We start from the raw sequence: 22,740 nt of genomic DNA, 5'->3' as shown, positions 1-22,740 counted from the left end.
AATGTGTAAGAGTTTTGGAATACCTTACAGAGATGGCCCAGCCCTGGACCCCCTCCTCTTATCCCCTACAACACACACACGCCAGGCCTCTCATCTTCTCTAGCCCCTTGGGCCCCCAGACCCTTGAAAGGACCCAGCATTGTCACTGATCAGCCCTGGCTCCCGACAGGAAAGGTTGCAGCCAACCAGGACAGATGCTGGGGTTGGGGAGGGCTGTGGAGCCCAGGACTGCAGTGCTAGAGCTTAGTGTGGAAAAGAGAATAGTGAGCTATAGGGTTCCTGGGGACCCCTGCCAGCAAGGCTGTACCCCTAGGACCCTCTGGGTCCCACCCAGCTGAATCTGAGAGGAGCAGAGTGCAGGAGCCTGAGCCATTGTGAAGATGCTGTCCTATCACCCCCCAACCAGGACAGCTGGGGTTCACTGCTTAGAACCTGAGCTCGGTACCCAGAACTGCCACCTCCCCACCTTAACCCCAGCCAGAGCTCTTGGAACCAACTTTCCTGACTCCCTGGACCCCCAGGAGAGGGGAACCCCTGGTGGGGATGGCAATCAGGAGGGCAGGTCCTCAGAGCTGTGCTGGAGAAGGACAGGGGGGAGGGGGGCAGGGCAGAACCCAGAGGCCATTCTGAGGGTGGGTGAGCTGGGAGGGAATGGGGGCAGGCCTTTTGGGGTTCCTGATGACACCCTGAATGGAATGGATGGAATGAAAAGGAGAGAATTTAGGAAACGGAACTCACGTCGTACCATTTGTGCTGTTTGTTTACTTTTTTATTTTGATTTTTTTGCATTTCCGCTTAGCTTGGATAATGAAACTAAACTGGTCAGTTTCATTCCAGTTTCGACAAAAATCAGTTTTCCTTCCTGGTTTTCTGACACTTGTTGTTGTGTATTGGTTCCGAGCCCCACGGGGAGTGTTGAAAAGCGGGCACACTCCATCCCTCCTGTTTTTCTAGAATTCAGAGCCAAAAGAAACAGTGTCACTGATACTGAATTTTGTTTTAAAAAGGAAAACTTAGGGGGATTTGAAAACGGGGGTCCAAATCACGGTGACCGCCTCCTGTCTGGGCCAGACAGGGGCCTCCGCACTTCCTCTTGCTGCTTTCTCCTCTTCTCTCCGTGTGTTTATAGAGCACGGTTGGTGCGTGACTCTGGGGGACTGGTTCAGGGGATGATGACAGAACAAGACTCTCTTTCCAGCCCTGTGCGCATACCAGTGGCATGCCTCTCCTTGCCATCAGCCCATCCCCCATCCCCCCGCGCCCACGTCCCGGTGACCCTCATCCCATCCCCATCTGCCTGCTCATCCTCTCCACCTCCACCCCCTTGCCCCCCTGCTCATGAGGCCAGAGACGCTTCACTCCCTCCAGTGCCCGGGGCACACCCTCATCCCTCATCCTCCCCTTCCCCTGGGTGAGGGCAGCACACATGGCATTATCCCCAGGCTACCAAAAGGAGAAACTGAGGCCCGGGAGGTGGGGTGGAAAACCAGGGAGGCAGAGTCCCAACCTCTCTGTCATCCCAGGTGCAGCCCGCGGGCTCTCCTCTCTGCCCCTCTCTCATCCCTGCTCTTCTCCAGCCCTGAGCACAAACCTTCCCATAGTCAAGGATAATGGCGTGGGGCTAAGGGCCAGGAAGCCTGTACCCCATGTCCCTGAAATTCAGGGAGTCAATCCCTGTCTGAGTGGGAACTTACCCACTACCAGCCAGCCATGCCAAGTTCAGCCCCTGCTCCTGGTTAACAGGCTAATGTAGCCTGTTCCCTGTTACCAGGTCCTGGGAGCAGGGTGGCAAGGCTGTTGGCCACCCCCAGAGCCTTCTCCAGGGATGCCCCCAGCCTCCCAGACGTGGCTCATCCTCAACAAGTAAGGCTAATGAAAGGAGCCAGGGCACTACCCCGTGAGGTGCCCACCTCCCACTGCCTTCTCCTTTGTTCAGCCAGCAGGGAACACACTCCCAGGGCAGGAAGGGTATACACTGCAACTACAGAAGGCTTTTCTGTCTTGTAGACAGTGTCCGCGGTACCACCTGGAGCTGTGCAACTCTGTGGCCATGAAAAATAGGAGGATACGGTCGGGGTAGTCCAGGCTGGGTATGGGGCCAGGAACACAGGGATGTACTTAATTATTCTCCATCTCCAAGAGCCACAGGAAAGCATCCTGGCTCTCTGCAATGGGAATAAATTCCCCTCTGTCCCCTCCTGCTCCTGCACTCCTCATTCTCTATCTTACACAGATGTGCACACACACACACGCAGGTTTCCCCTGTCTCCAGAGCCGGGCTAATCTCAGACACTGGACACAGTCAAGCCTCTCTCTTATTCCTCTGAGGATTCCAAGAGTCATTTTGGCAACTTCCTGGGTCTATATCTTCCACCCCCAAAGGTGCTTCCACATTGGGAAAAAAATCACTTCTACACCTCTCCTCCCATTCCCAAGTGGAATGTTTCTGAGAGTTGAGAAAGGAAAGCTGAGCCTGACGCAAGCTGAATGGAAAGCCTTAGCCACTGCCTCCATTCTCCTGGGCTGGGATGATTGGGAACGAGGGCAAGGGGGTCAGAAAAGGATGTACTGACAAAGTTGTAGCTTCCTCTCCCAAAGCACCTTGTTCAACAGGATGAGCATGCATCAGCTTCCCTGGCTGGCTCCCCTCCTCCCTTCTCCAGACACCCCCTCCTCTACTACCACTCTTTGGCCAGACATACCTACATACACACTGCTCCTACTACAAGGACCAGCCTCCTGCCTCACCTGAGGGAGATACCCTAAGGCCCACAGAGACTCCAGCTGTCTGCTCATCAACTGCTCCCAATCCTCCAGGCTAGATTGGAGGCCACAGGGTTTTTGTGAGGGTCTTTACAGCCAATAGCCATCACCCCCTGTAAGTTCAAGGGGCTACTGATGGTTGGTATACACTAAAATGCTAAGAGGTATATAGTACATTCACCTTTTGGGGAAGTTTACTGATGAACCGTATTGACCTGTTACTAAGGGAACACGGGTGATGGGCTTACCTAATTTCCTAAATTAAAGAGGCAGAAGAGCATAGACCCATCTTTGAGTAGGGGGCTGGGGGCGGGGGGTCAGTCTGGCCCTGTCTGTAAGCTTCTCTTAAGTACCTGGCCTTGCCTGGGGTTCAGAAGAGTATACAGGGCAGGGCATGTCTCCCACAAATCTGCAAGACAGGAAATCACTTGGAGGGAGAAAGGCAGCTGGGGAGAAGAAGGAAATGGACCTTGGGGGTAAGGACAAAGTCAGGGAGATGGGAGTGGGTGGTTCTCTGTAGGAGGCAACCAGGGAGAATGAACTCCCTCCAGAGCCAGGCAGTGACAGAGGAGCAGGTCATGGCGAGAGGGCAGGTGTCCCACGCAGCCAGTTGGCCCCCTGATGTGGAAGAGGCTTCGGGGTCTCCAGGGAGCCTGCTTTAGTCCCCCTGCATCATGATTCTTGCCACCCAAGACCAGATGCCCCACACCCACCCTGGGCCCACCAGCTTTGGGATGCTGGTAATTCAGGCTTCTCTCCACCCTCACTTGTCCACCACTAAGCTTTCCCCATATATACTGCTCCAGAGAAGCCTTCCCCAAACTGCATGTTCACAAGGATTCCTCAGAAAAATGACTTCCAAGGTCAGATAAATTTGGAACAAACTAGAAAGTTCAGCTCTTTCCTCCTAAAAAATTCCTCATGGCCTTTCATATGCTAACGTGCACCGCAACTCTACCCGGAAACCAGGCAATGGATTTCCTCAACTTGTTTGGCCACAGAACCCCTCTTTGAGAGAACAGATGAGACATCTCCAAGGCCCCTTTTGTTGTGGGCACACAGTCTAGGAACAGCATTCCCATTCTCCTTTGAGCTTTCTGGAGGCTGCTGCATGGATGAGAAATCCCACCCAGGGCCCTGGCAAAAACCCTTTGGTAGGAATGGCTCCCCAGAACTTGGTATTCCAGAAAACTCCCAGCCTCCCAACCCTTCCCCACCACACCCCACCTGCTGACTGCCTGGCACCAAGGGGCTACAAGTCTGGCTTCCTGGGGCCCCAGGCAGGTCAGAAGAGAAGTCTCAAGGACCATTAGGACCTTTAGGCAGTAAGTTCCCAATTTTCCCCACCCAGCTTCCCCAAACCATCTTTTCCCTACCCCTACCCCTGCTTCCCCACCACCTGGAGCTGCATCTATTAGAGAGATTTTGAAGGAGACTTCTGAGCCCTCCACCCAGCCCCGACTCCAGCCCCTCCAGCAGCGAGTGTGCCCCAGCGCTCGACTTGGTTTTCTCATTCATCACTGTGCACTTTGATTTCTAACCTAAGCCTCGCGGATGATGCCAGTTTGTTCTGTGATTTTTCCCCTTTTCCTTCTCCAGATGTCCAAACGGATTCTTCGGACAGAGATGTTTGGAGAAACTGCCTTTGCGATTGTACATGCCAGATCCTAAGCAAAGTATGTTTGAAGATACAAACACAAGTCCCTGCTCCTTAGAAAGCTTCTGGGTGCAGTCCCCCCCACTCCCCCCCGTTGTAGGATATAGGGCCAGGGGTGCTGGTTGTTTTGATCTTTGGCTGTTTTTGGTTTCCTTTTTGTATTTTTGGTTTGTTAGTTCTTTTGTTTTGCTTTTTCATTTTTGGCCTAATCCTTGGGTTTAAAGTTCAGGGCTGCAGGTAAGGGGCAGAGTGGTGAGGCTGGTACAAATGGTTAACAGTGGCAAGGAACCCAACTGGCATTGGCAGGAGCCTGTGCCGGGGTGTTGCAACGCCTGTGTCTTGCTATCCTGGCTCTCTCTTTCTGGTTTTCTTTCTTTTGGTAGGTGTCCTGTGGGATACACCGGGGACAGGTGTCAGCAGTTCGCAATGGTCAACTTCTCCAGTATGTCTCTTTCTTCTATTTCTTTCCTTCCCTGCTAACTGACAGTTCTTCCCCACCCCCACCCCCCACCCCGTGGGAAGGATGGGGGCCTTGCTTTCAGAGATTGGGGGAGGGGGACGTGGGGGTGTCCTCTCAGTCCTCATCAGACACCTGTGCGTCTTACCAAACCAAACTTGGGTCTGCTCGCCCAACATGCAGCAAAGCTAACCTACCAAACCAGGTTGAGGGGAAAGAAAGAATAGCGCTATTGCAAAGGCAACAAGCAGAGGACATGAGCAACTCCAGGGAAGGGATTTGAAAGACTGTGGGCGGATGGGGTCATGAGGTATGTGTTCAGCTCGTGCTCAGTGTCTGACTGGCTGGTGGCGAGGGAACAGGGTGATGCTTCAGGAATCTCAGTCAGCAACCTTCTGGCTCCACTCAGCCTGGGGCCTGCGTAGGGGTGGTCATCACCTGCTGGGGGTTTTAGTATCTGAAAAACAACTCAAAGGTATACCAGAGGTCCCAGACTTTGTTTTATGGCTAAACTCGTATTATTTTGTTTTGTTTGATTGTTTTCCTTGGTTTCTGCACTTTCTCACTTCTCTGATTAAATGTGCTCTTTGGAACTCGATGAGAAAGGCCTGGGAGGCTAAAGCCTTTCTACAAACAAGAGGCAGGGGTAACTGGGGGATCATTCCTGGGGAAGGACCTACAGATCCCTACTCAGTTTCATGCAGAGGAGACTGATACAGTGCCTGCCTCCTCTGCTTGGGCACAGTCACACTGGATTCTCTTTGCAGCTGGGCAGAACCAGGCTCAGGTCTCTTCCTCACTGGGGGTCAGGCAGCCTGGCCAGGATGGGAAGAAGCATTTGCAGAGCCCTCACCTGCCTCTGAGAGCCTGTTTGAGGAAGTCAGGCTGTTGCGGGGCTGGGGGGCGCAGGGCTAGGCAGTGAGTGTGTGCTTGTGTGTTTGAGAGAGAAACAAGTTCTCAGAAAACCTGCCTTTGGATCTGGGATCTGGCCAGAGTTTGTTTTGGTTTGATTTGGGGAGATGGGGGAGAATGGGGAAGGAGGATTGAGGGAATACAGGCCCCAGGGCAATGGTTTCCATGGAGACTAGAGACCTCTATGCGGCTAAATGTTGATGGAGGAGGAGGTTATTGTTTGTTGCTCAACATGGGCTTCCCTAGTGGCTTAGCAATAAAGAATCCCCCCTGTAATGCAGGAGACTTGGGCTCAATCCCTGGGTCGGGAAGATCCACTGGAGAAGGAAATGGCAACCCACTCCAGTATTCTTGCCTTGGGAATCTCAAGGACAGAGGAGCCTGGCAGGCTACAGTCCATGGGGTCGCAAAGAGCTGGGCGTGACGTAGCAACTAAACAACAAAGATTGTTAAAACATAGAGGGAATAAGGAATGGAGGGGTAACTGGCGACTCTCTCCAGGTCATCTCTGGTCTGAGACCCCACCAAGACTTCATTCCCTTCCTCTCTTCCACTTCTGAAGGTGGAACTTTCTGGTTTGCAGTGTGTTGAGAATAGTGTGAGCCCTGGGGCTGGGGGATGAGGCCATGACTGTGGCAGGTTTTATCTGGGGCTGGGAGCAGTTCCTTCAAGCGCTGTCAGGTGGCGGTGGAGCAGAGCAGAAAGCCACAGACTGGCCGTGGACTCCCTCTGGGACCCAACAGTCCGTGGCCCCTATCCTCCAGAACACCCTAGGCCCCTGATCAACCTGCCACCCACCTCCTCCTCTCCAGGGAGGACAGATGGAACCCCTGAGGGATTCAAACTGGATTGATAGTGCCTGGCATGAAGGGGCTGAGGGCAGGACCCACGGGGCCACTTAGGCAGCCCTCAGAAAAAAGGGATTTGGGGCTCAGGATAGAGAAAGGAGCCTTCTCACCCTTCTCAGACCATAGCACGAAAGGCTAGATGTTCCCCCCAACAGGAACCTGGAAGCCAAGATTTGAAGAGGAGAGTGGAGGTGCCAGGGAGGTGGGGTCTGGTCAGCCCAGATGATCAACTATCTTAATACAGTGTTGGGGGCAGCTCTCTCCCCAGGCCCCTCCCATTGGAGGCCAGGGAGGAAGGTCGTGGGGATAGGAACTGAACCTGTGGGCATGCGGCCCAACAGAATTCTTCTGAGCCCAGGCTCCAGAACCAACTGCAGAGTCAGATCAGCCCTGTTGGAGGACTGCAAGTCAGGAGGGTAGAGCAGCCAGGCAGGGCTGAGGACCAGGAGAGAGACAGTGGAGGGCCTTTTCCTTCTCCCCCTTCGGCCCAGAGCCTCCCTAGCTTACAGGACTGTTCTGGACAGGGAGTCCCAGTGCATCCTGAATCAGAGCAGTGGAGCCTCCAGAACTCGGCCGCCATCCAAGCTTCCCTGCCAGCTGGGCGTCTTCAGCTTTCAGCTCAGATCTCCTGGGAGGGTCAGCCGGGCTCCAGGAGCCCAGGAAAGACTCTGGAAATGCAGCCTTTCTGCCTGGTGTTATTGGGATTCTTGCTGGCACCTTTTGGTAAAGGATTTATACTCTTGAAGCACTTCGCATGGAGCACTTCATGCACTGCTCTATCAGATAATTATTGAGAAGGGAGTGTAAAATGCTAACTTAAGTGTTCAGGCTTGGATTCAGAGGGGCCTGAATAATATTGCCAGCAGCTAAGCTTACTGTTCTGGGGGCCTCATTTAACCTCTCTGATTTTCTCACCTGTAAAATGGGGATAATGACATCTATGCCCTTAGGGTTGCTGGGAGGATGAAACAAAGGGAGACACATGATAGGCTTAGTCGAGGACCTGCGGCTGTTGCTTGAGCAAAGCCAAGCTCTCCTCCCAGCTACTGCTGGCCTAAAGGTGAGGGCCCCCCAGAGGCTGACTCTCAGCACATCCTGAGCAAAGTGTCTGACCTTCCCCCTCTGTCCAGACAGCCTCTAGACCTGCAGCCACAGTAACTTCCCCTTCTTCCCCTGACAGCCCCTCCACTTCCGAAGAATCAAAACTTGTGCACCTGGATACCCCTCACATACAAGAGCACAAATCTGCACACACACTCACAAACACACGAGCACGTGCCTGCGCTCACATGCCAACACACACATGTGCTGACACCTGCTCACACAGGCACACACACGAGCACATGAGCACATGCTCTAGGGTCCACATCAGGACCTCCTCATCCAGGAGCCTGAAGCTGTGTGTCTCAGGGCCTGTCCAGGATGGAAACTTTGCCTGTTGTCTGATCAGCCGGCCCTGCTGGGAGTTCAGCAGCAGGTGACCATGGTTACTGGTCAGTATGCAAATTTCTGTCCAGTAGGACCTGTCTGTGACTTGGTGGTGTCACTCTATGCTGGCTGAGTGGCAATCAGTGAATATGATGAGCAGAAGACTGTTTGGTTTTTTGTTTGGTTTTTGTTTTGCTGGGGCTGACATAGCTGCAGGCCCCTCAGAATCCACCCGTGGGGCAAGGGAAGCAGGGCTGCCTTCTAGTGGCCAGCCAAGTACCGCTGGCAATCCAGGACAGCACTGGCCTTTGGCTCAAAGGGAAGGCCAGTCAGGAGCCCCCAAAGCTGCTCTGTACTGCTTGGTTCCCAGAGGAGTGATGCAGGAGAAAACTCTTAAATGACTTTGGGAGCCCTGCTCACTTCTCCAGGTGGTCGTTGTCCTGAGTACGAGCCAGTCAGGCCTGCCCAGGGACTCAATGGGCAGGAATAGCCATGGCTTAGGCCCAAGAGATCGCAGACCTGGCCTCTAGCCTCCTTTCTGCCTCCAAATTTGCTGTGTGACCTTGGGAAAGTGTTCTAGCACCACTGGCCCCCAGCTGCCTCATCTAATACAAACACCACAAGTAGAGCCCAAACCAGCTCTGTGAACCATAGTTCTCTCAACCTCTGGGGCGCTGTGGCCAAGTGGGCTCTTCTCTCCAGGGAGCCTGGGTGCATCTCCAAATGCTGTGAGCTCTCTCGAGCTGCCTGGAGGGTCCCTGGGGCTACAGGACTAGCCACTCAGTGAGAGCTGCCCCTGAGGATCCCTTGAGTCTGTCAAGTTTGTGCTGCTTGCTTAGCACAGCTGGCCAGCCCAGGGAGGTCCCAGGAGAGGAGAGGACTTGCTGTGTTAAGAATTCCTACCTCCCAGCAGTACATGTAAGACCACAAAGAGATCACCCTCAACGTCAGATTTAACAGGAGTGCCCAGGAGTGTTCATGTTTGGAAGAGCTGGGGATCATGCTTCAAGGGTGTGGTCACTGAATGGAATTGGGGGGCCAGAGCCCCAGAATCTTCCTCAAGGCTCTTTCAGTCAAAGCCATCCTGCTCGCCTGCCCTTTTCCAATGGCAGAGCCCCCTGGACTCCCTGTCATGGAGCAAAGGAAAAATCCAGCGCTGGACACACGTGCCTATGCTCCCCTCCCTCCACAGGAGATGAGAACCTCAGAACACAACTCCACCTCCTCCAGGGCTCTGGAGGAGCTTGCTCTGCACATGGGGAGGCCATGGAGAGGGCCCTGGCCCACCAACTTGCCCTCTTCCTCTCCCTGGCTACAGGCACCTTTGACACATGAGGAAAAGACTATGACTTGCCCACATGCACACAGCAAACTGGGGACAAAACAGAGACTCGAAGCCCACACTCAGAAGCCAGCTGCTAGCTTAGAATGCTAGGTGCACTTTTCAAAAACACTGGGGAGATTTCTGGGCTCCCACCCCAGAGCCCGGTTCCATTGGCCTGGATGATTCTGAAGCACAGAGGGGTTTGCAGACCTTCCAGGGATCCCGTAGCCAGGCCTGATCCCCACTCAATAGATGAGAGACTGAGAGCCAGACAGGCAGGGAACTCTGGGGTCGCACAGCAGGTCAGTGCCAGAGCTGATTCCTGGGCGGGCCCTCTTATCTGAGCCTTCAATATCCTGGGCATCTACCTCGAAGGGCCGTGAAATTGCACATTCACAACATGACCCCACTTCAAAGAGCACAACTGGCTGCCGTGCAGGGGGCACAGGTGTTCTACAGGTGGCACGCTTGTCTCTTTCTCCAAGTTGAAGTTTGCTTTCCTAACTAGTGAAAGTAGGCTGACACCCCAAGGCCTCACCCCTGCAAGTTTCTAGGATGTTGGGGGTGTCAGGTGGAGAAGTGACCCACTCCCCTCCACACTCCTGCTCCCCACAGACTCTGAGCCTCTATGCCAGGCTCCTAGTAGGTGGGCAGGCCAGTGAGGCTCGAGGGGACAGGACAGGGACAAGGGGCAGTATGAGTACCCCCTGCGCTCGTTCTGAACAGAAAAAAGGGCCCCGTGAATGAGCTCAAGCAGAGCAGGCTGTCTCCAGGAGGGGCTGGCGCTGAAGCTGGGAAGGGGAGTATGGGGATGCCTCGGACCCCTGCCCCTCACTCACTTTCCTCCCCGGGGACATCTGCCAACTGACTTCTGCCCCTCCCCACCAGGTACTAACCCCACAGCTCATCTCTAAAGAACCCGCCCTTCCTGCTGAGCCTAACCCTTCTCCCTACCCCCCAGCAAGGGCTCCTGGGGGCTGGCTGCCAGGGAAGGGGCTCAGGAGGCCGGGAGGGGACCCCACTAACCTGCCTTCACCTCACAGGCTGCTGCTGGTATCCGAAGAATCCTGACCAACGTTTCTCTCTCTCTCTCCCGCCCTTCCCCCATTTCTGTCTGTATCTCTCCCTTCATCCCTTCCCCCTCTGACCCTCCTCTCTCCCGCACTGCCAGAGCACCTTGGATTTGAACTAAAGGGTATGGAGCCTCTATGTATGGTCAGCACCATCCACATAGCCCCTCTCCTCAGCCTCTGACACCATGTGTGCTGGATGTTGAGTTTCCTTTCTCCCAAAATGGAAAAGGGAGGATTTCAGAAATCCCCCCGTCCCTGCCAGGATGTCCTATAGTAAACTATGCTGATGTGGGGGAGACGAGACAAGCTTATGGACGGCAGGATGCCCTGGGGTTCAGACTGTGCCCAGTGTACAGCAGCGCCCCCTTGCCTGGGGCTGATCACCATGGTACTAGGGGGAACAGGCCCCGTGAGCTGTATGTGCCCCAGTGGGTTGACCAAAAAGCCAGGTCCCTTGAAGAGTGGGTGTCCAGAAGCCACGGAATCTTGCTTCAGAGACTGTGCAGAGAGGCAGCCCTTTCAATTTGACTTTAATCCTCCTTCCTTTTCCCATTTCCATTTCCATTGCTTTTCATTCTGCACCGGGCTGGCAGCTGATAACACCTATTTGTCTCTGCCCCCTGCCTCATGTTTGTCTGCCAGGCTTTGCCATCTGCTTGAGGCTGTTACTCCTATCATGATCTCTCTCCACGAGGGCACATGTGTTTGTCTATGGGCAGCACCGGCAAGGGTCTAGGGTGGGCTGGTACCTCCTGCCTCCCAGCTCAGAACCTTACGTCCCTCCTGTGACTGTCCTCTGGCCCCTGGAAGATGCCCTGGGCAGGAAGGGACTCTGAGGTCCATCTTTCCAGCTCTCTGGCTTTGTGCTGGGAGCCTCCATCCTGGTCCACACATGTTATATAGCTGAAGAGAAGCAGGAGCTCAAGAGGGGTTGAGGCTTCGATGCAGTCAGACCTCAGATGTGTGTGGAGCTGGCAGTTATGAAAAAGCTGTTCATGTGGCAGGTTGGGGGAGGCCCTAGTTCCCCTGCCACCTAACCACCATCAGCTATTCTCAGAAGATGGAGCTGGAAGTCTATGTGTAAGCGTATGTCTGTCTGTCTATCTGCTGTGATGGGGTGGGGAGGAGAGGGGTCAAGTCTGTGGTGTCCGTGTGATCCTGCCAGGGGACACAGGGGTGAACCTGTAGGTGTGTGTGTCTGTGTTGTTATGGGGGGGCTGGCGTGTTTACACCTTTGGGGTCTCTCAGTGCAGGGTGTGAGCACACGGAGGGGTGCAGTGGGTGCAGTCTTTGTTGTTGAGAGTTGAGCACGAGCAGTGGGTGTGGAGGGAGGCAAATGGGAGCATCTGTAATGTGACTGTCTGTAAAGGTGGTCTGTGTATTCATTCACTCAGTGACTCAAAAACATCCCCTGAGCCCCAGAGTTGGCCAGACCCTGGGGATCTAGCATGCAGAGTTGCTGCCCTCCTGGCAGAACAAGCAAACAAGAAAGAAATCAGGTGGTGGTAAGCACTATACAGAAAATATTGGGTTGGCCAAAAAGGTTGTTCGGATTTTTCCATAAGATGTAATAGAAAAACCCAAATGAACTTTTTGGCCAGCCCAATAAAAGGGAATGGGACAGTACCTAGTCAGAGTGGGGACTGACTCTAACTAAGTGATCAGAGAAGGCTTGTCCAGTGAGGTGACGTTTGGGCTAAAAATTGACAGAAAGTAGCCAGCCCTGCAAACAGTAGGTGGGGGTGGAGTGTTTATGGTGGGGACACAGCAAGTTAGGGATGACGTGGCTGGGCCTGCCTTGTTCGGTGGGCAGGACTGCCAGTGACTCTGAAACACAGCAGATATGGGGGAGAGGACCACAGATGGGCTCTAAAGGAAGGGACCGGGTGACTCTGGGTCTTGTGGGCCACGGTAAGGCTTTTAGGTTGTATTTGAATTGCAAGGGGATGCCAGTGTGGGTTTTTAAGCATCCTTAAAATGATCTGCTTTATGATCTTTATGAGGAGTAAAATGATCTACTTTATGATTGGAAATCAATGTGGCTTTGGGGCAGAGAATAGACTGGGTGAGGGGACAGAATGTGGAGGAATAGAAGCAGAGAATCCAGTCAGAAGGTGGACAGCTGTCCAGGGGAAGATGGCATCATCTTGGACAAAGCTGGAAGCCCCAGAAGAGGTAAGAAGTGGTCAGATCTGGGATCTACTTGGGAGGTAGAGCTGAGAGGACCTGCTGATGGATCAGATACCGGAGTGGGTGGGAAGATCAGGAATGAACGATTCTGAGGCTTGGAGCCTGTACAGCAGGAAAAGTGGTGCTGCCACCTTGGAGATGGGAAGGGCGAGGGCAGGTGGCGGGGTGGGCAGAGAGGGTCAGTGCACCTGCTTGGCCGTGGCCCTTGGCTGTAGGAATCTGGAGCTGGCGGGGGGAGTTGCTACAAGAGAGAAATGTGAGCTTCAGCAGCGTACAGATGGTATTTCCAGTCTGAGTCTGAGTGAGATGATGGAGGGAGAGAGGGCAGGTAGGGAGAGGAAGACGCCTGAGAGCTCTGGGCCTTTCTACCCTGAAGTCCACATGGAAGAGCAGGGAGCAGCAACTGAGACAGAGATGAGCCAGTGCAGGAGGAGGAAATCCAGGCGAGAAGGCCAGCCGGGGAAGCGAGCCCAGCTGGGGGCGTCCGCTAAGCGGGACGTGGATGGACCAGAGGCTTGGCAGCAGGGGGTTGTCAGTGGCCATGACCAGAGTGGCCTCAAAGGAGTGACGGAGACAGAGGCCTGACTGCAGGACTGAGTGGTGGCCAGGGAGGAGAGCTACAGGCGGGCCGAGGACCTCAGAGCCCACCCCTGGGAGGAGGGCCACAGGCGGGCCAGGGACCTCAGAGCCCAGCGGTGGGGGTAGTGGGTAAAGGGCTGTTTGTTTTACGACTCTGCATGACTGTGTGTCCGTGGGCCTGATCACATGCACAGTGGATGTGTGTGAGTGTATCCCTGTATCCCTGTTAAGGGTCTGTGTGTCAGCCATGTGTAGTCCTCCAGGTGTGTGTGTCTGGGCGTCTGTACCCGGTCTGTGCTGCTGGGTGTACCTTTGCCACAGGAGGCGCTGCAAGCCTGGGGGCCTGGGCACATTGCCCAGGGTTCCACCAAGGTGTTGGATCCAGTCCCCACTTATCCCAGTCCTGCTGGGAGAGAGCAGCGTGGAAGGGCCGGCCAGCAGGTGCAAGTGGGAGTGAGGGTGACCGTGTTGTGTGCTAGCCCCTTTTTCCTTCTCTTCCTCCAAGCTTTCTCTGTTCTAGAAGGGTAGGGGCTGCCCCACCAAAGAGTGGGGGTAGAGGGGATGGTCGAGTCTTTTTTAAGGCTCTGAGGCCCAGCCTAGCTCAGCTCCTTCAGAAGGATAGAGGTCACTCCTAGGCACACGGTTGTCCTAGGGAGCTGTGCTGTCACTTGTGGGCTCCCCACAGGCAGAGACGGGGGGCCAGAGTGGGCCAGGGCCACGACTCTGACCAGGCTGTAGGGATAAACCAAAGCCTTTTTCCCCATGCCCACCTCTGTGGGCCTGGCCCACTCTGTCCCTGATCCTGACACCCCTCCTAAGGCTAGGCTCTGGACCTGGTGTCTAGAACAAGAACAAGCCCAAGAACAAGCTTGTTCTCTAGCCCTGAACAAGCCACTTTCCACCTTCCTCAGGAAGCCAAAGTGGCCAGGCCTCTGCCCAGGGCCTGCATGTTCACCGCTGTGAAGACTAGTTTTCCCCAGCCTATCAAGGCTCTTGGCAGCCACCAGGCCATAGTGGGTTACCCTCCCCTATGACCTCGGGACCTTCACCTTCATCCCACCTCCTCCATCCCTCTGCATTTTCCACTCATCGGGTACAGCGCAGGGTTTGGGAAAGTGAACTCAGGGGTAGTCACTTGTGACCAGATCCATGGGTGGGTGGAGTTCGGGAGAGCAGGAGGGAGGGAACTGGCTAGGGAGGGAAGAGACGGATGGGAGCCCAAGGTTCGAGGGGTAGGGGAGGGTCTGCACCCCTGCCTCTGTGGGTCTGCTGCCTGCCTTTCCCCTCACACCCTCTACCCCTGCAGAAGCTGAGGAGCTGTACCAGAAGAGGGTCCTGACCATCACTGGCATTTGCGTGGCTCTGCTGGTGGTGGGCATCGTCTGTGTAGTCGCCTACTGCAAGACCAAGTGAGTTGTTGGCATTCAGGCCAACTGGGGGCTGCTTCTGTGGGGACAGGCTCTCTTCTCCACCATGCCTGGCCTGGCCTCCCCCTTGCTCTTCCCCTCTGCCCCTTAGGAGCTTCTGCAGCTGGTGTGGGGCCAAAGGGCCAGGCCAAGAAGCAGGAGCAGAGAGGGAGAGACAGACCCCAGAGGACTGAACAAGAGTGGTCATAAGCACAGGCATCTAAAGAAGACAAATCTAGGTTCAAATCCAACTCTGCCATTTCCTGTAACCCTATGGAAATTGATGAACCTCTCTGAGTCCTCATCTGTAAAATGGGCATGATCCTTGTATTGTACCTCAGGGCATCCTACAGGGAACATCTGCCCTGTCAAGTAGGCAGACACTGGGGCAGTGTTGGGGGTGGGGAAGCACAGAGAGGGAGGCCCCTTCTCAGGGAAAAAAGAGAGCTCAAAAGGAGTTGCCTGGCCCCACCTAGGAGCAGTCCAGGCAAGACACCTTCCAACACAGAGAAGGTGGGGTTGGGGCATCCCTGAGTAGAGGAAAGGTGACGTCAGAACCTTGGTGCAAGGGGCAGAAATGGGGCTGGACAATTCCAGCAAAACAAAGCAAGCTAAAAGACAAATGCCAGGGAGTATTGACTGTGTTCATGGAGTTTGAGCAGCCCAGGCTAGTTGGAGCAAAGGGCGGGAGTCAAGAAAACAAGGCGCATGAGTCTAAGAAAACAGCTGGAGCCTGCATGGCACCATAGGGCCTTGAATGTCAAGCTAGGGAGCCTGGGTTTATCCTACAGATGGTAGGAAGCCAATTCAGGTTGTAAAGTGATGTAGTGCAGAGAGAGGATTGTCACATCTGTTCTTATCTAGAAAGCAGGAATCTGGGCATGACCACCATTTGGGGGCTGAGCCCTGGGGTCTTGGTTACTGCTGCCCCTATATATGAGATCAAAGGCCTTGCCAACCTTGAGATTTAGGGCCCAGGGAGCCCAGAGAGGAGACTCGGCCCACATAGGAAAACCGAGGCCCAAAACTGGGGCGGGGAAGCAAGCACCATGTTCTAACCTATACTACATTTACTCATTTCAACAAACTTTAATTCAACGCCTGCTGAACAGACACCGGCCCCTGCACCAGGCAAATGGCCAGGGCTCTGAGCAAGAGGTGTGGGATCACGGGATATATTTCGGGGGTGCCTAACCTGAGCTGGAGGGCAGGAAGGATTTCCCTGAAAAAAGGTGCATTTTAGCTGGGCCTGAGTCGAGCAGAAGTTAGCAGGTGAAGGAGCACGGAATGTGCTGCAATTAGATGCAAAGGCCCAGAGGCCAGAGAGGCACAGTGTCAGATCAGAAACAAGCCCTCTAAGGATGCAGTGGGTGGGGGTGTGGAGAGAGAGTGCTAGGGAAAGGGACAGAATGCTGAAGACCCCTGAAGGGTTTGTAGCAGGGGAGTGACATGATTAGACTTGTCGATTACAAAACAGATGTACTAACCTCTGAACATGTGCCAAAGGAAAGAGGCTCCACAGGTCTTGTTTCCCTGACCACAGCATCCTGTTTTATTTTCTTCATAGCACTTTGCTGAAAGTACTTGTTTATTTATTTTTATTATTATTTTTAATTTATTTTTATTATTATTGGGACAGCCAGATGATGTGTTTTTCATCTGCCTCTCCTACTGGCCTGCAAGCTCCATGAGGGCAGAAACTATATCTGTCTCCTCTGCTCCAAAACTGCATCTTTGCTTTGTTCAGTCACTAAATCACATCTGACTCCTTGCGACCCCATGGACTACAGCCTGCCAGGCTCCTCTGTCCTTGGGATTTCCAGGGCAAGAATACTGGAGTGGAATGCCATTTCTTCCTCCAGGGGATCTTTCCGACCCAGGGGTCAAACCTGCGTCTACTCCATTGGCAGGCGAGTTCTGGCACATAGTAAAAACCCAATCAATACCAAATAAATGAATGAATGAGCAAGTGGCTCAGTACCGTATTGAATATCTTATCTGCTCTTCATACTCAGTGGTCTTTGAAATGGATAAATGATCAGTCCATTTTACAGATAAGGAAAGTGGAGCATGGAGAGTTTAAGTAACTTGCCCAGAGTTACACAGCTAGAAAGCAGAGTTCTGCTGTCTCAGCAGAGCCAAAGCTCATTACCACTACACTCAGGTACTGCTGAATGCAGGCTGGTAGCGATGATGTAGGGGTTGATTGAAGCGGTCCTGGCTGAGGGCAGCCTGAGCCCAGGAAGAGCAGTAGCAGGAGATGCCATGGCAGTCCAGGGCACAGGTAGCCCAGTTCCCTGGAGTGACAGCTAGGGGAGTTCATGCTTTGTGTGTGTCATGGGGTATGGGGGTGCCAGGCTAATGCACCTTCTCCTGCAGGAAACAACGGAAGCAGATGCATAACCACCTCCGACAGAACATGTGCCCTGCCCACCAGAACCGGAGCTTGGCCAACGGGCCTAGCCACCCCCGACTGGACCCGGAGGAGATCCAGATGGCAGACGTGAGTGGTGATCCCTGGCCCCACTCTGACCCCTCGCAGTAGAGCCGGCCTTCTCATGCCCCCTGCAAGAATGGGCCAGGGAGGCAGTGGCCCATCCTGGCCTCAGCCTTCCCTGCGATCCTGGCCTCGCCTCCCCAGGATGACTTAGCCTCACTTGGCCCACTTCCTCAAGGGAGGTCAGGGGCTGGACTTCCAGGAGCCACTGCTGCCCTAACACCGAGTCACATATCCAGTGGACCATCCCCCCCACCACCTGAAGCTTACTGTCTCATTTCCCCGAGCCCACCAGGAAGGAGGGCCAACTTGGTCATCTGTCGCTAACTGCCCCCCTCAAACTCTCTGTTGCAGTATATCTCCAAGAATGTACCCGCCACAGACCACGTCATCCGGAGGGAAACGGAGACCACTTTCTCCGGGAGCCACTCCTGTTCTCCTTCTCACCACTGCTCCACAGCCACGCCCACCTCCAGCCACAGGTGGGCACCACCCAGGCCCACAGATCCTTGCAGACTCCTGTGTGCATACCCACAGGGCTTGCACGTACGCATCACACACCTGCCTGGGGACACACACAAAACTCCCCAGCCAGGCTGGGCTCTGTATTAAGGGTCCTAGTGAGCCAGAGGATGGAGGTGGGGGGGCTTCAAACCAGAACCCACCACCAAATGTCCATCCAGGTCAAGAAACAGGATTCCCTTTTCTACTCTAAATCAGCCCCAGAGGAGCAACAGTGTCACTGTGCTTCCACCTAACATTTGGTTCTGTTTGGACGTTGTTAGCACTACTTCCTCTGGCAAAAACTGCCTGGTCCCTCAAGTACCCACAGCTATTCAGTGTCCTCTCCTGGGGTTTCCACGTGAACCTAATCCACCTTATCCTCTTCTCCAGAGGTAGGGAGGCCTGTCTACACAAGCACAGAGTCATACAGCTCTAAAAAGAACATGGTTGACCCCGTTCTTCCCTGGGGAGTGGGGTCCCTGTATATTGGCCACTGGGGCTGGGTGCTTGCAGCAGGTATCCCGGGACCACGGGAGTGGAGGGGGCACAGCCAAGGAGACCAAGGAGAGGTTGCTGCAGGGAGGAAAGGAAGAAGGCTGTGTGCACCACAGCACACCCACCCACAGGCCGTCAGCTCACCTCCTCCCTAGATTGGGATTTAGCATTTATGACATCACACATCAGCCCAGAGTGGGGGCCAGTGAGCTGAGGGAGACTGAGAAGGAGTGAAGAGCCAGGGCGGGGGTGGGCCTGGGACCACACGTGCTGGGCTGCCCTACCCCTTCCTGTCCCCTCATGTCACTCCCACCTGGCTTCTCCAGGCATGAGAGCCACACATGGAGCCTGGACCGTTCTGAGAGCCTGACCTCTGATTCCCAGTCGGGCATCGTGCTGTCATCAGTGGGCACCAGCAAGTGCAACAGCCCTGCGTGTGTGGAGGCCCGGGCACGGCGGGCGGCGGCCTACAGCCTGGAGGAGCGGCGCAGAGCTGCTGTGCCGCCTTACCACGACTCCATAGACTCCCTGCACGACTCCCCACACAGTGAGAGGTCAGTCCCCGTGACCTGCGCCCACCTCAGCCCAGGAACTGGCACCACTGACCTGGGGCCGATCCTGTGGTCACCTCAGAAACATTCCAAAGAGCCTCATCCCCGTTTTTCAGATGGGCAAGCAAGGTCCCTGAAAAGTTCAATGTTCTGCTCAGGGTCATTAACATGTTAATGACAGGCTGGGACTCCAGCCAGTAGACCCTGGTGTGTTAAGACTATTTAATTTAATTGTCCTACTAGGACACTTTTCAGAGGAGAAGAGAATGTTATTAATAATCGCACTGGAACATCAGGAACAAACAGGGACTGTCCTGGACAAACCAGAACATATGGTTGCCCTATGCTGGTGTCACCTAGAGGCCCCATGTCCCAGGAGAAACAAATACCAAGATCAAACAGATGAGAGAGTGGGAAGAGAGGCTGTCTGTGAGGAAACTGATCAGTGCAGGATGGGAATGAGCCAAGAATTCCTGAGGCCCTGGAAGCATCAGTGACTAGGCCCCCATGGATCAAGATGCCATTGGGTTCCCAAGCAATGAGTGCAGTGAGAACCAGGAAATCCCCTTCTTCCCTGACTCACAGGCAGGAGTCACAGGGGCCAGGCTGCATCTTGCTCAGCCCTTACATGGCCCCTTGGCAAGTAGGATCTCTGGGAGGAGAGCAAAAAAGGGGCATGGTACTAGGAACTCCTCAGATGGTAGAGAATCTGCCTGCAATGCAGACAAACTGGGTTTGATCCCTGGGTAGGAGAGATCCCCTGGAGAAGGGAATGGCTACCTGCTCTAGTATTCTTGCCTGGAGAATTCCATGGACAGAGAAACCTGGAGGGCTAAAGTCCATGGGGTCGCAAAGAGTCAGATACAATGTTTGAGTGACTAACACTTCCATTTTCACAAGGAACTCCAGGCTAGGGTGGAGAAGGCTCAACTCAGCCTATTCCATGCCAGCCATGGGCACAAACCACTGAAGCTCCCAGCTGCCCATGAAAAATGCTAAACATAGAACACCCCACTAGGTCAGAGAAAGTCAGTCTGACCACAGGCTCTGAGAAGCAACTAGGTTTTTCTAATACTAACCATTCCAAGCCCAGTTCCACCACCTGTGTGACTTGGGGCACGTTGATCACCTCTGTGCTTTGGTTTCCTCAGCTGTAGAACAGTGAACATTATACCTGTCTCGTGGCTCTTAGGAAGGCTACCTAAGCACTAAGCTCTTTGTCTGATACCTGACATGAAGCTGGTGCTCACTAGGTGGAGCTGTGGTTATCAACAGTAACAAGAGCAATAGGATTCCTTGATGGGTGGAGGTAGAAAGGTTGGGAGGAACTTCTGGGTGAGGGGAACACCATGAGCAGTTCCAGCAGAGGCACTGAGGACAGAGTTGGTGAGTGAGGTGCCTCGAGGTATGGGGAGAGGGGAGTTGGGCGTAAGCAGGCAGGCTGGGGCTAAATAGACAGCCCTGGGTGGGTAAGCAGGAAGGGCGTCCTAAAGCAGAGATGTGACTTTAAAAGATTTTTCTGGGAAGTGCATAGGCTGAAGAAGGAAAGATCCTGGGGTTGGGGCATGACCAGAGGGAACATCCAGTCCCAGGATGGAGTAGAGCGGGGTGGAGGGTATGATCCAGGAGAAAGGAAATGGATAAGACTTGATGGATGTACATGTGGAAATGTGGAAGAGGGAAGACAGGGGAGTCAGATGATTCAAAAAGACAGTATAGGGACTTGAGGGAGCAGTGAGGTACCCAGCTCTACCATTTGAAAGAGATGCAAGGAGGTGGGAGTCCCTGTCCTGAGACAGACAATGGCTGGGCAAGAGGCTGGTTTACCCAGAAAGGGGAATGTGGAGAAAGAAAATGGACTGGTGCCAGGGACCCAAACTGGGAGGTATTTGGAAGGGCAAACTTTTGAAGGAACTGGTGCTCTTTAGCTCCAACCAGAGATGCTTCAGTGTGGTCTTGGTAACTGTGCTCTGGTCTGAGCTGCTACTTGAGGTGGAAGCAGTCACTTCCCTGAGGCAGATTTTAGCTTCACCTTAAAAAGGAATATTTCCCCACTGTAGCCATCAGCCAAGGGATGAACTGTCCCTGAGGGAAGGGGAGTCCAAGTCACAGGGGTAGCTGAATGCAGGGACTAAAATGAGTAATTGGGCAGTATGAGTCCTGGTTTCTGCCTGTTGTTGTTCAGTCACTCAGCTGGGTCCAACTCTTTGCAACCCTATGAACCTGCAGCACACCAGGCTTCCCTGTCCTTCACTATCTCCCAAAGTTTCCTCAGACTCATGTCCCTTGAGTCGATGATGCCATCCAACCAACTCATCTTCTGTCTCCTCCTTGTCTTCCTGCCCTCAATCTTTCCCAGCATCAGGGTCTTTTTCAGAGTCTGCTGTTCGAATCAGATGGCTAAAGTAAACTGGAGCTTCAGCATCTGTCCTTCCAATGAATATTCAGGACTGATTTCCTTTACGATTGCCTGGTTTGATCTCCTTGCTGTCCAAGGGACTCTCAAGAGTCTTCTCCAGCACCACAGTTTGAAAGCATCAACTCTTTGGTGCTCAGCCTTCTTTATGGTTCAACTCTCACATCCATACATGACTACTGGAAAAATCATAGCTTTGACTAGATGGACCTTTGTTAGCAAAATGATGTCTCTGCTTTTTAATTCTCTGTCTAGGTTTGTCATAGCTTTTCTTCCAAGGAGCAAGCATCTTTTATTTTTCATGGCTGCAGTCACCATCTGCAGTGATTTTGGAACCTAAGAAAATAAAGTCTGTCACTGTTTCCATTGTTTCCCCATCTATTTGCCATGAAGTGATGGGACCAGATCACACAGTCTTAGTTTTTTAAGTGTTGACTCTGAAGCCAGCTTTTTCATTCTCCTCTTTCACTTTCATCAAAAGATTCTTTAGTTCCTCTTCACTTTCTGGCATTAGGGTGGTATTATCTGTATATCTGAGGTTACTGATATTTCTCCCAGCAATTTTGATTCCAGCTTGTGATTCATCCAGCCCAGCATTTTGCATGATGTACTCTGCATATAAGTTGAATAAGCAGGGTGACAATATGCAGCCGTGATATACTCCTTTCCTAGTTTGGAACCAATCCATTGTTCCATGTCTGGTTCTAACTGTTGCTTCTTGTCCTGCATACAGGTTTCTCAGGAGGCAGGTAAGATGATCTGGTATTCCCATCTCTTGAAGAACTTTCCACAGTTTGTTGCCATCCACAGTCAAAGGCTTTAGCAGAATCAACAAAACAGGACTATAGTTTTTCTGGAATTCTCTTGCTTTTCCTGTGATCCAACAAATGTTGGCAATTTGATCTCTGGTTCCTCTGCCTTTTGTAAATCCAGCTTGTATATCTGGAAATTCTCGGTTCACCTACTGTTGGAGCCTAGCTTGAAGGATTTTGAGCATTACTTTGCTAGCACGTGAAATGAGCACAACTGTGCAGTAGTTTGAATATTCTTTGGCTTTTGCCCTTCTTTGAGATTAGAAGGAAAACTGATCTTTTCCAGTCCTGTAGCCACTGCTGAGTTTTCCAAATTTGCTGGCATAATGAGTGCAGCACTTGAATAGTATCATCTTTTAGGATTTGAAATAGTTCAGCTGGAATTCCATCACCTCAGCAAGTTTTGTTCATAGTAATGCTTCCTAAGGCCCACTTGACTTCACATTCCAGGATGTCTGGCTGAGTGATGGTGAGTGATCACACCATCATGGTTATCCAGGTCACTGAGACCTTTTTTATACAGTTCTTCTGTGTATTCTTGCCACCTCTTCTTAATCTCTTCTGCTTCTGTTAGGTCCTTACCATTTCTGTTCTTTATTGTGCCCATCTTTGTGTGAAATTGTTCCCTTGATACCTCAACTTGAAGAGATCTCTAGTCTTTCCCATTCTTCTCTATTTCTTTGCATTGTTCACTTAAGAAGGCTTTCTTATATCTCCTTGCTATTCTTTGGAACTCTGCCTTCAGTTAGGTGTATCTTTCCCTTTCTTGTTTCCTTTTCACTTCTCTTCTTTTCTCAGCTATTTGTAAGGCCTCCTCAGATAACCAGT

General features: G+C 53.1%; 1 protein-coding gene across 3 annotated transcripts in view; it reads left to right on the top strand.

Moving 5' to 3' along the window:
- Positions 1 to 22,740, top strand: part of NRG2 (neuregulin 2) — a 197,435-nt gene that overhangs the window by 172,103 nt on the left and 2,592 nt on the right. The window contains exons 5-10 of one of the 3 annotated variants that reach the window (XM_015096070.4): positions 4,804 to 4,862; positions 10,561 to 10,584; positions 14,538 to 14,640; positions 17,017 to 17,140; positions 17,489 to 17,616; positions 18,460 to 18,687. In XM_015096070.4, coding sequence (XP_014951556.2) covers positions 4,804 to 4,862; positions 10,561 to 10,584; positions 14,538 to 14,640; positions 17,017 to 17,140; positions 17,489 to 17,616; positions 18,460 to 18,687 — 666 coding nt within the window. Of the gene's footprint in view, positions 1 to 4,362; positions 4,440 to 4,803; positions 4,863 to 10,560; positions 10,585 to 14,537; positions 14,641 to 17,016; positions 17,141 to 17,488; positions 17,617 to 18,459; positions 18,688 to 22,740 lie in introns of all 3 variants that reach the window. The other 2 variants (XM_027970307.3, XM_027970306.3) reach the window with 2 other exon arrangements.

The sequence above is a fragment of the Ovis aries genome, chromosome 5 (genome assembly GCF_016772045.2).
Source record: "Ovis aries strain OAR_USU_Benz2616 breed Rambouillet chromosome 5, ARS-UI_Ramb_v3.0, whole genome shotgun sequence".
NCBI classification, from domain to species: domain Eukaryota; kingdom Metazoa; phylum Chordata; class Mammalia; order Artiodactyla; family Bovidae; genus Ovis; species Ovis aries.
Note: the sequence above shows the minus strand (reverse complement) of the source record. Positions and strands in the feature narration are given on the sequence as shown.